Source organism: Neopsephotus bourkii, unplaced genomic scaffold, assembly GCF_033783945.1.
Source record: "Neopsephotus bourkii isolate Nb327-2 ecotype Australia unplaced genomic scaffold, CSIRO-AGI_Nbou_v1 NB_983, whole genome shotgun sequence".
NCBI lineage: Eukaryota > Metazoa > Chordata > Aves > Psittaciformes > Psittacidae > Neopsephotus > Neopsephotus bourkii.
In genome coordinates this window covers 1-11,318 of record NW_026901476.1, presented here as the reverse complement: position 1 = coordinate 11,318, position 11,318 = coordinate 1, and the positions used below count along the sequence as shown (strand labels likewise).

The 11,318-nt window shown below is 56.8% G+C and overlaps 3 protein-coding genes across 3 annotated transcripts; 1 reads left to right on the top strand and 2 right to left on the bottom strand.

Moving 5' to 3' along the window:
• Positions 1-2,059: 2,059 nt before the first annotated feature.
• Positions 2,060-2,730, bottom strand: LOC133215434 (C-C motif chemokine 4-like). The gene is made up of 3 exons (XM_061359462.1): positions 2,607-2,730; positions 2,267-2,375; positions 2,060-2,141 (listed from the first exon to the last, which is right to left on the bottom strand). Exons 1-3 carry the CDS (start codon positions 2,698-2,700, stop codon positions 2,060-2,062), a joined length of 285 nt encoding a protein of 94 aa, XP_061215446.1. The 5' UTR covers positions 2,701-2,730.
• A 3,900-nt stretch (positions 2,731-6,630) lies between these two features.
• On the top strand, positions 6,631-7,217 carry LOC133215432 (PHD finger protein 7-like; the record flags this gene model as incomplete). Its single annotated transcript, XM_061359459.1, has 3 exons — positions 6,631-6,768; positions 6,892-6,998; positions 7,100-7,217. Coding segments are annotated over 3 exons (363 nt in total), but the record flags the coding sequence as incomplete, so codon positions are not given.
• Positions 7,218-9,568: 2,351 nt separating this feature from the next.
• On the bottom strand, positions 9,569-10,312 carry LOC133215433 (C-C motif chemokine 4-like). Its single transcript, XM_061359461.1, has 3 exons — positions 10,203-10,312; positions 9,863-9,971; positions 9,569-9,737 (listed from the first exon to the last, which is right to left on the bottom strand). Exons 1-3 carry the CDS (start codon positions 10,294-10,296, stop codon positions 9,656-9,658), a joined length of 285 nt encoding a protein of 94 aa, XP_061215445.1. The 5' UTR covers positions 10,297-10,312; the 3' UTR covers positions 9,569-9,655.
• Between the last annotated feature and the right edge of the window lie 1,006 nt (positions 10,313-11,318).

Sequence of the window (11,318 nt, the reverse complement as noted above, 5' to 3'; positions counted from 1 at the left end):
CTGCCCCTTGCAGTGCCCGCCTTGCTGCCAGGCCAGGTGCTGGACCCACTGGCACAGGGACCCTCACACAGTGTCCCAGCTCCTGACACCTCACCTGGGGACGAAGAGGCTGGGATCCCAGCAGGACGCCCCGACGTTGCAGAAGGGCTCCAGGAGTAAGGCCATGGATCCTTGGAGGCCTTGTGAGACAAGCAAAGGGAAGGACTTATGAAACAGAACTCCAGAAGGGCTGTGTGATGCTCTAATTATACAACCACAGCACAGAAGCCTGCAGCCGTTTGGGAAACGGACAGAGGAGCGCAAATGGCCGCCGCACGCAGACAACAATTGCAGCCCCCGTTCAAGCCTCCGCCCAGTGGTCAGCACCAACTGCGACATCACCGGCTGGGAGCTGCGGCCCGCAGCCGGCCTACGGCCCGCCACAACAGGGACCTTGCTCCATTGGAAGGCTGACATTGTTGACCCCCAACACCTCAATGATTCTTAATATGTTTCGACAGCACCATTTAAGGCGCTTGAAACGCTTTGTACACAGTTTTACTGTTGATTGTAGATCTGATGTAAAATATTGGTTCCCTGACGCAATTATAGCAGCTTCTTTTTTCGCGCCAGGTGTGGCCTCGGCCGGGGCCTTGGCTCAGTTAAACAGGCTAGGTTGCTGGCTTGCTAAGCAGACAAATGCTACATCGAAGGCGATTTCTGACTTGTTGTTTGATGTTGACTCTGTAAGACATGCAACACTGCAAAACAGAGCCGCTATAGACTTTTTGTTGTTAGCATAAGAACATGGATGTGAAGAATTTGATGGAATGTGTTGCATGAATCTTTCTGATCATTCTAATTAGATACACGCCCAGCTGAAAGCCCTGACTCAGCTTAGCCAGCAATTGCAAGTGAGTAATGACCTGGGGATAACTAAAGGGTTGTCCTCATGGGGCATTACAGGTTGGCTTAAAATACTGTTACTTGAAGGATTGCGCTTATGTAGCGTTATTATTTTAATCGTTATAATTGTTAAACTTGTTTATGGTTGTTTAATGAAACAAGTGAGCAGAATGACCAACAATGTTTTGCTCGCACGAAAGAAAAAAGGGGGAATTGTTGCAGAATGGCTTCAGGAGCAAGGCCATGGATCCTTGGAGGCCTTGTGCGAGCAAAGCAAAGTGTAGGCCTCACACGTACATGACTTAAGCTGAAGGGCACACTGTCCTTGACCTCTGGGGAAAGTCCCTAGGGGCGGAGCTGCGGTTGAAGACCCTTGTAAACAGGGAGGCATAATTAACGCTACGAGGATAGAAGCCATGTACAACACGAATAAAGTAGAAGCTTGTTTATCGCTCATATTGGGTTGTTGTGTCTGGCTTCTCCTCGCCGTCGGCACCCCGACACCAACCTGCCCTCCCAGACCCTACCCTAGAGATGTGCGGGTTCTCTCTAATAAAACTTGGAGCTTCACAGACGTGGGTTTGCTGGTTGCGCCTGAGCGCTGCAGGGCAAGAGCCGCTGCTTTGTCCCCAACCTCCTCCTGTCATCACAGGGGATGCCGGGCTGCTTCCCAAATAGGAGCTGGCACTGGGCACCCAGTGGAGATGCTGGTGGCACTGGAGCTGAACCCAGGTTCCGGAGGGGGAGGCACCATGGGGGATGCTGTGGGGCTGAGGATGCTCTGTTCCAGAGAGAGCAGTGACCCTAGGATGCGTGGAGAGCACGGGTGTCACCATGGGTCTTGTCTCTCCCATCGGGGCTCCAGCGGGGACCTCAGAGCACACAAAGGAGTTGATAACACAAATACTTTCTTCAGGCATCGAAACTCCTGACTGTTCATTAGCAAGTAAATTGATATGGTTTAAATAATTTTCAGTTTAAATTATTACTTTTGATATAATTTATTTTATTTGGTGTTTTTTTCCCCCTCTTTTTAGCAAAAAGTACTTTGTTTAATTAAGTTAAATAGAAAGCTTTCCCACTGAAGAAGGCTGCAGTCCAAGTGGTCTCTTGTGTACTCGGGGCTGGGGAAGCACCAGGGGCATGACGGGTGGCAAGGGGAAGGGTCAGTTCTTCAGGCTCTGGAAGCGCTGCAGATGTGCCTGCAGCCAGGACCCCTGGGATCTGTGCACAGCTCCTTCTTGGTGATGATCATGCTGCCAGGACAAGTCCCACGTTAGAGTGCTCGGCCGGGGCAGCGGGGGTGCCTGCGATAGTTCCCCAGCCATGGCTGGGGCAGAGGGATGTGGACATGGCCCTCTTAGCCCCCAGAGCTACTCCCATCACTCTTGGCTGGCTGCAGCTGCTGCTGGTGATATAAGCAGGGGTGATGAGGTGCCGTGGGATGGGGCGTTGCTGGTAAGTGAAGCAGCACGTGGTGGGGACACCATCTGTGAGGGCAGAGACAGAGAGCCCTGGGGAGACCCCAGACACAGGGGTTCCCGGAGGATTTGCCGTCTCCCATGTCCCCTCTTGTGTGCTATTCCCTGGGTCCCAGCGTTGACCTCCTGCTCCCAGCTCTCCCCCTCCTGATGGGGATGGAGCTCACGCTCTGCCCCAGCAGCTCCTATGGAGCAATGGCACAGTGCGCCCCAGGGAGGGTGCAGCAATGCTGGACTCACCGAGATGGGCCTCAGATGGGGAGCGGGCAGCCACGAGGAGGAGAGCGACCAGAGCGGCTGCAGAGAACTTCATGGTGCTGCGGAGCTGAGGCATCTGAAGCAGGGCTGGAGCTGGGCTCTGCAGGGCTCTGCACAAGGCTCAGCCCTGTGGCCATGCCCTCCTTTCCTCCCCGGCCACGTGGCCCGCACAGGCTTTCAAGGAAAGAAAATGAGTCCATGATACCAGGGAAATTATGTCAGAGCACCCCGATTTGCTGAGCTGGAGAAGGAAACCGCAGAAAGGGAAGCGCTGGCCGTGGAAGTGCAACTTTCAGATTCCATTTGGGTGCCCCAAACGCCACAGCACCAACACTGCCACTGCTGCAAGGATCCCCCACCAGGCATGAGCCAGGCTGAGGCACAAAGCTCCATGGCCAGAGCCCCAGTGGCAATCCCAAGGAGGCAGCAAGCTCCAGGCAGGGAATTGCTTTGCAGCATCGCCGTGTTGAAGAGCTGAGGAGCTGCTCTGTGGATGGACACCCCCAGGCTCTGCTGCTGTTGCTGGCAGAAGACCACTGCCAGGAGAAAGCTCCCAGCTTAGTCCCAATTTTGGCACAAACAGCCTTTCTCACCCTGCTCCCCTGATCAGAGCAGAGATTCAGAGTTAGCGTCAGACCTGGCACCCAGGCTGGGGAGATCAGTAGTAAGCCCTCCGTGGGCAGGGAAACAGGGGGTTCCTACCCTGCAGCAAAGCAGCACTGCCAGGGATGTGAGAGGGGACCCCTTGTAGCAGAAGGGAGCAAGAGAGTCTCAGGGGTACCCCCACATCCCTTGTGCCAGGGGTGGGAAAGCACCAATGCCTTTTGCCTCCTCTCAGTCTGCAGCCCCTATAGCAATTGTTGCTACAAGGACGTGTTCATCCGGCAGAAAATCCCTGCCCTCCTCATCAAGAGCTACCAGGAGATACCTTCCCACTGCTCCCACAAGACTCTGCGCTGAGTACCCCAAGCCAGCCTTCCTCCCTGGCACCCAGCTCCTCACCCTCACTCAGCCACCTTCCCTGTGCTCTTCCCTACGTTCCTTCCTTGTTCTGCCTTTCAGGAAGCCCCAAGACAAGCCACCCCCAAAGGGTGCCATGAAGGGGGGACTGCACTGGCTCTTCCCATGCACTTCCTTTCTCACTGCTCTAGCCCAAAGAGCCCCAGAACTCCCCATTTCAGCTGCCATCAAGAAAAGCGGGAAGGAAGCCAAGGCTCCAGATTGCTTAAAGTCAGACCTTTGGGGGGATGTGGGGAAAGGATGCTGCAGGGCACCCCAGGGCATGGCTCACCCTGCATTCCCCCATCTAACGCAGCCCTTCTCTCCCCCGCAGCGTGGAGCTGCAGAATGGGAAAGAGGTTCTGCGTGGTCCAGGACTCGTCCCAGCAGCACCAGCGGCAGAAGCAGTCAACCCGCACGTCCGCGTGAAGCTGCCTTCCCCATAAGCCGTACATTGCTCAATAGGTTTAATACAAGATCTCATGCGGATCTGCTGCTGGAGTGAGACTGGATAAATCCTGCGGGATAAACGGGTCACATCAGCATTTGTTCTCACCACGGGGACCCAGGAATAGTCCAGGAGGCCTGGAAGGGCAGGGAAACCAAAAAGGGGTACGGCCGATCCCCTCCAAGATGAAGCAGCCCATGCCCAGGCGAGGTTCACCAAGGCTCAGTGCTAATGCTGCACTTGGGTCACAACAACTCCATGCACCAGGGAAAAGAGGCTGGTGGAAATGGCTTGGGGTGGTGGTCAAAAGCCAGCTAAAGCTGAGCCACGTCTGTGGCCAGATGGCCAAGAAGGTCAACGGCATCCTGGTTTGTATCAGCAATAGCGCGGCAGCAGGGCCAGGGAAGCCATCGTCCCCCTGTACTGGTGGGTCCCGTGCCGGTGGGTCCAGCGCCTGGGCTGGCTGCAAGGTGGGCACTGCGAGGGGCAGGGAGACGATGAGCAGAGCCAGCCCACACCACGCTCCCTCCCTCCATCTGTCCCTGGATCGCAGCCCTGTGCCTCTCCCCGCATTCCAGATGCCCCGGGCGGAGCCCTCGTGCGCTGCCGCATCACAATCACCCTGCACTTAAAGGGCGCCCCCCCGCAGCCCCACATCAGTAGGGTCTTTGAGCAAACCAACATTGCCAGGCCCAGCCACCTCCTTGGCTGCAGCCACTTGCAGTGATGAAGCGCAAATCACGGCGCCGCAAGGCCCCGTGTCCAGCAGCGCTGCCAGAGGAGAACGAGCCCTCCTGTGCGCCTCCCCAGTGCAAGAGGCAGCAGGACGGCCCTGGTGAGGAAGGTGAGTGCACAGCATCCCGCTGGGACCCTGCCAGAGGGGACTGTGGACGCAAGCACCATAGGAAGGTGGTTGCGTCTCTCCCCCATCCCGCTCCCAGCATTACACTGGGACCCCGTCACAGTGCAGGGGGTGATGCTGCTGCCCCCCCTGCAGTGTGCGGGTTCTGCCGGCGGGCCGATTGCAACCCCGAGGTGGTGGGACAGCTTTGCCGTCAGGGTGGTTTCTGCGTGCATGAAAATTGCCTGGTGAGTGCCTGGTCCTGACACCCCCCTCTCCACGGCCCCGCACCGCCAGCAGCCCCTGGCACATACCCTCTTCTCCCCTCTTGCAGTACCACGCCGGCAGGCTGCAACAGAGAGGGGCCGATGAAGAGGGCTTCTACGGCTTCCTCTTCCCTGACATCAAGGAGGAGCTGAAGCGGGTGGCACAGAAGGTGAGGCCTGAGGGCATCACGGTCTCCATTCCCTATGTCCAGCACTGCACAGCCCAGCAATCCCCCAGGGATGCTCTGGCAGCTGGCTGCAAGCAACTGCCCAGATGCCCCTTGATCCAAAAAGTCCTCTTTTCTGGAAATTGGGACTGGGAGAGACAAAGTGGATTTATCAGTGGTCCGGTGTCACTGGAACGTGGTGGGGTTGTGCTGGATGAGGGCAAACAGGAATCCCCAGGGGCATGGCTCCAGAGAAGGGCAATTGTGGAGTTTCACGACAGGGACTCAAGTTGATGCAGAGCCTCAAATCCTCCTTTATTCCCACCAAGCCTTTTTTATCCCCTTGGTGGGTCCTTTCCCAACCTGCACATGCATACAACGTTCAATCTCATTGGCCACGGTGAAACTCTCCAGGTAAATAGTCCAATCACGGCGTTGCAGACCCTCTCACAGCCCCCACATTGTCTGGCCTTCAAGGCCCCAGCTCATTGCCGCAGGGCTTGTCAAAGCACCAAGGCTTCGGAGCTCATTCCCAAACTCTTTTTCATGCCAATCTTTTCGCCTTCGCTCCCCACAGGCAACGGAGCTGGTGCAGGGCCTGGAGCACAAGCCTGATGGGGAATGGCTGAGGGACCTGGGGGGGGGGCAGGGCGCTAGTCTGGAGAAGAGAATTTCTCAGGGGGGACCTTAGAGCTCTCTACAACTGCCTGACAGGAGGGAGCGGTATCTGCTCCCAAGAAACAAGGGATGGGACAAGAGGAACCGGCCTCAAGCTGCACCAGGGCAGGTTTAGATGGAGCTGAGGAACAATTCCTTCCCCAGAGGGTGCTCAGGCATTGGAACAGGCTGCCCAGGGCAGTGCTGCAGTCACCGTCCCTGCAAGTGTTCACACCCCATGTAGGTGAGGCCCTCAGTGCCATGGCTTAGTGGTGGCCTTGGCAGTGCTGGGGAACGGTTGGACTGGATGAGCTTGAAGGTCTTTCCCAACCTGGTTGATTCCATGGCTCTATGGTTCTATGTGGCACTGACACCATTCACCTCCTGTCATCCCCAGAGGTGCTGCATATGCCGCCAGCCGGGCGCCTCGGTCACCTGCAGAGCCCGGCGCTGTCCCCGCACCTTCCACGACCCCTGCGGCAGCGAGCGGGGCTGCATCTCCCAGTTCTCTGGGGAGTACAAGTGAGTGTCACCGCCCTGGGGTACCAGAGCCAGGGCCGGGATGGCCGAGAGCTGGGGCTGAATCATCACCTCTGTCCGCAGGTCCTTCTGCTGGAAGCACCGGCCGCTGCAGCGGGTGCGGGCGGTGCAGCAGGAGCAGAGCCTGTGCCTCATCTGCCAGGAGGTGGTGGCGGAGCGGCCGTGCTATGACACCCTGGTCTGTCCCACCTGCACCAGCGCCTGGTTCCACCGCCACTGTATTCAGGTAGGCAGCAGCAAGCACCTCCAGTACCACGACGTCATGGACCCTGGTCACCCCATCACCAAGCTCCTGGGGAGGGTGAATGGGACCCCACCACCGCTGGTGCTGATGCTGTGTCTGTCCCAGGGCCAGGCGCTGCGCTCTGCCCTGCACTACTTCCGCTGCCCTCTCTGCAATGACAAGGACACTTTCCAAAAAGAGATGTTCCGCCTGGGCATCAAAATCCCAGACAGGTCGGTGCCCTCCCCATGCCTCCTTCCCCTCTGCGTTGCTCTGGCCGATCCCCTCCTGCCTCCCCACATCCCCAGGCCTGAGCGCTCCTCTGGTCCCACAGGGATGCTGCCTGGGAGGAGAATGGAGCCTTTGCCAGCCTTTATGAGCGGCACAGATCCTGCGACACCAGCCAGTGCCTGTGCCCCGCGGGACGGGAGGAGGCAGAGGAGAATGGGTGAGTGCTGGTGGTCCCTGAGGTCGCCCCCTTCGGGTGGCGATGGAGGTACCAGGCTGGCAACCCCCATCCATCTCAGGGGGCCTTTGGTTGCAATGGGTCCCATTGCCCCCCAGCCCTGGCGACTGTTGCTCTGCCACTCCTGTGGCTCCAGAGGGACCCACCGGCGCTGCTCCAACCTGGGAGAGGAGGTGGATTCCTGGGAATGCTGTGACTGCAGCGACACGGGCACTGGTGAGGCCTGCAAGTTGGGGGGCGGGACACAAGATCCCAAGAGCCATGTGGCCACCACTGCTACTTGGGACATGGGGACAGGCTCAGGGCTGTGATGGAGGGAGGGAGGGAGCGAGCGTGGCACAGGCTAGCTGTGCTCATCATTCCCCTGCCCCTTGCAGTGCCCGCCTTGCTGCCAGGCCAGGTGCTGGACCCACTGGCACAGGGACCCTCACACAGTGTCCCAGCTCCTGACACCTCACCTGGGGACGAAGAGGCTGGGATCCCGGCAGGACGCCCCGACGTTGCAGAAGGGCTCCAGGAGTAAGGCCATGGATCCTTGGAGGCCTTGTGCGAGACAAGCAAAGGGAAGGACTTATGAAACAGAACTGCAGAAGGGCTGTGTGATGCTCTAATTATACAACCACAGCACAGAAGCCTGCAGCCGTTTGGGAAACGGACAGAGGAGCGCAAATGGCCGCCGCACGCAGACAACAATTGCAGCCCCCGTTCAAGCCTCCGCCCAGTGGTCAGCACCAACTGCGACATCACCGGCTGGGAGCTGCGGCCCACAGCCGGCCTACGGCCCGCCACAACAGGGACCTTGCTCCATTGGAAGGCTGACATTGTTGACCCCCAACACCTCAGTGATTCTTAATATGTTTGACAGCACCATTTAAGGCGCTTGAAATGCTTTGTACACAGTTTTACTGTTGATTGTAGAGCTGATGTAAAATATTGGTTCCCTGACGCAATTATAGCAGCTTCTTTTTTCGCGCCAGGTGTGGCCTCGGCCGGGGCCTTGGCTCAGTTAAACAGGCTAGGTTGCTGGCTTGCTAAGCAGACAAATGCTACATCGAAGGCAATTTCTGACTTGTTGTTTGATGTTGACTCTGTAAGACATGCAACACTGCAAAACAGAGCCGCTATAGACTTTTTGTTGTTAGCACAAGAACATGGATGTGAAGAATTTGATGGAATGTGTTGCATGAATCTTTCTGATCATTCTAATTAGATACACGCCCAGCTGAAAGCCCTGACTCAGCTTAGCCAGCAATTGCAAGTGAGTAATGACCTGGGGATAACTAAAGGGTTGTCCTCATGGGGCATTACAGGTTGGCTTAAAATACTGTTACTTGAAGGATTGCGCTTATGTATCGTTATTATTTTAATCGTTATAATTGTTAAACTTGTTTATGGTTGTTTAATGAAACAAGTGAGCAGAATGACCAACAATGTTTTGCTCGCACGAAAGAAAAAAGGGGGAATTGTTGCAGAATGGCTCCAGGAGCAAGGCCATGGATCCTTGGAGGCCTTGTGCCAGCAAAGCAAAGTGTAGGCCTCACATGTACATGACTTAAGCTGAAGGGCACACTGTCCTTGACCTCTGGGGAAAGTCCCTAGGGGCGGAGCTGCGGTTGAAGACCCTTGTAAACAGGGAGGCATAATTAACGCTACGAGGATAGAAGCATGTACAACACGAATAAAATAGAAGCTTGTTTATCGCTCATATTGGGTTGTTGTGTCTGGCTTCTCCTCGCCGTCGGCACCCCGACACCAACCTGCCCTCCCAGACCCTACCCTAGAGATGTGCGGGTTCTCTCTAATAAAACTTGGAGCTTCACAGACGTGGGTTTGCTGGTTGCGCCTGAGCGCTGCAGGGCAAGAGCCGCTGCTTTGTCCCCAACCTCCTCCTGGCATCACAGGGGATGCCGGGCTGCTTCCCAAATAGGAGCTGGCACTGGGCACCCAGTGGAGATGCTGGTGGCACTGGAGCTGAACCCAGGTTCCGGAGGGGGAGGCACCATGGGGGATGCTGTGGGGCTGAGGATGCTCTGTTCCAGAGAGAGCAGTGACCCTAGGATGCGTGGAGAGCATGGGTGTCACCATGGGTCTTGTCTCTCCCATCGGGGCTCCAGCGGGGACCTCAGAGCACACAAAGGAGTTGATAACACAAATACTTTATTCAGGCATTGAAACTCCTGACTGTTCATTAGCAAGTAAATTGATATGGTTTAAATAATTTTCAGTTTAAATTATTACTTTTGATATAATTTATTTTATTTGGTGTTTTTTCCCCCCTCTTTTTAGCAAAAAGTACTTTGTTTAATTAAGTTAAATAGAAAGCTTTCCCACTGAAGAAGGCTGCAGTCCAAGTGGTCTCTTGTGTACTCGGGGCTGGGGAAGCACCAGGGGCATGACGGGTGGCAAAGGGGAAGGGTCAGTTCTTCAGGCTCTGGAAGCGCTGCAGATGTGCCTGCAGCCAGGACCCCTGGGATCTGTGCACAGCTCCTTCTTGGTGATGATCATGCTGCCAGGACAAGTCCCACGTTAGAGTGCTCGGCCGGGGCAGCGGGGGTGCCTGCGATAGTTCCCCAGCCATGGCTGGGGCAGAGGGATGTGGACATTGCCCTCTTAGCCCCCAGAGCTACTCCCATCACTCTTGGCTGGCTGCAGCTGCTGCTGGTGATATAAGCAGGGGTGATGAGGTGCCGTGGGATGGGGCGTTGCTGGTAAGTGAAGCAGCACGTGGTGGGGACACCATCTGTGAGGGCAGAGACAGAGAGCCCTGGGGAGACCCCAGACACAGGGGTTCCCGGAGGATTTGCCGTCTCCCATGTCCCCTCTTGTGTGCTATTCCCTGGGTCCCAGCGTTGACCTCCTGCTCCCAGCTCTCCCCCTCCTGATGGGGATGGAGCTCACGCTCTGCCCCAGCAGCTCCTATGGAGCAATGGCACAGTGCGCCCCAGGGAGGGTGCAGCAATGCTGGACTCACTGAGATGGGCCTCAGATGGGGAGCAGGCAGCCACGAGGAGGAGAGCGACCAGAGCGGCTGCAGAGAACTTCATGGTGCTGCGGAGCTGAGGCATCTGAAGCAGGGCTGGAGCTGGGCTCTGCAGGGCTCTGCACAAGGCTCAGCCCTGTGGCCATGCCCTCCTTTCCTCCCCGGCCACGTGGCCCGCACAGGCTTTCAAGGAAAGAAAATGAGTCCATGATACCAGGGAAATTATGTCAGAGCACCCCGATTTGCTGAGCTGGAGAAGGAAACCGCAGAAAGGGAAACGCTGGCCGTGGAAGTGCAACTTTCAGATTCCATTTGGGTGCCCCAAACGCCACAGCACCAACACTGCCACTGCTGCAAGGATCCCCCACCAGGCATGAGCCAGGCTGAGGCACAAAGCTGAATGGCCAGAGCCCCAGTGGCAATCCCAAGGAGGCAGCAAGCTCCAGGCAGGGAATTGCTTTGCAGCATCGCCGTGTTGAAGAGCTGAGGAGCTGCTCTGTGGATGGACACCCCCAGGCTCTGCTGCTGTTGCTGGCAGAAGACCACTGCCAGGAGAAAGCTCCCAGCTTAGTCCCAATTTTGGCACAAACAGCCTTTCTCACCCTGCTCCCCTGATCAGAGCAGAGATTCAGAGTTAGCGTCAGACCTGGCACCCAGGCTGGGGAGATCAGTAGTAAGCCCTCCGTGGGCAGGGAAACAGGGGGTTCCTACCCTGCAGCAAAGCAGCACTGCCAGGGATGTGAGAGGGGACCCCTTGTAGCAGAAGGGAGCAAGAGAGTCTCAGGGGTACCCCCACATCCCTTGTGCCAGGGGTGGGAAAGCACCAATCCCTTTTGCCTCCTCTCAGTCTGCAGCCCCTATAGCAATTGTTGCTACAAGGACGTGTTCATCCGGCAGAAAATCCCTGCCCTCCTCATCAAGAGCTACCAGGAGATACCTTCCCACTGCTCCCACAAGACTCTGCGCTGAGTACCCCAAGCCAGCCTTCCTCCCTGGCACCCAGCTCCTCACCCTCACTCAGCCACCTTCCCTGTGCTCTTCCGTACGTTCCTTCCTTGTTCTGCCTTTCAGGAAGCCCCAAGACAAGCCACCCCCAAAGGGTGCCAT

What these genes read in the sequence shown, in the direction of transcription:
- LOC133215434 (XM_061359462.1), bottom strand. Translation starts at nt 2,700, where the DNA reads ATGCCTCAGCTCCGCAGCACCATGAAGTTCTCTGCAGCCGCTCTGGTC. An exon ending in CCCATCTGAGGCCCATCTCG is followed by an intron (nt 2,376 to 2,606) that starts GTGAGTCCAGCA and finishes CTGCCCTCACAG; the next exon opens with ATGGTGTCCCCACCACGTGC. An exon ending in TGCAGCCAGCCAAGAGTGAT is followed by an intron (nt 2,142 to 2,266) that starts GGGAGTAGCTCT and finishes TTGTCCTGGCAG; the next exon opens with CATGATCATCACCAAGAAGG.
- LOC133215433 (XM_061359461.1), bottom strand. Translation starts at nt 10,296, where the DNA reads ATGCCTCAGCTCCGCAGCACCATGAAGTTCTCTGCAGCCGCTCTGGTC. An exon ending in CCCATCTGAGGCCCATCTCA is followed by an intron (nt 9,972 to 10,202) that starts GTGAGTCCAGCA and finishes CTGCCCTCACAG; the next exon opens with ATGGTGTCCCCACCACGTGC. An exon ending in TGCAGCCAGCCAAGAGTGAT is followed by an intron (nt 9,738 to 9,862) that starts GGGAGTAGCTCT and finishes TTGTCCTGGCAG; the next exon opens with CATGATCATCACCAAGAAGG.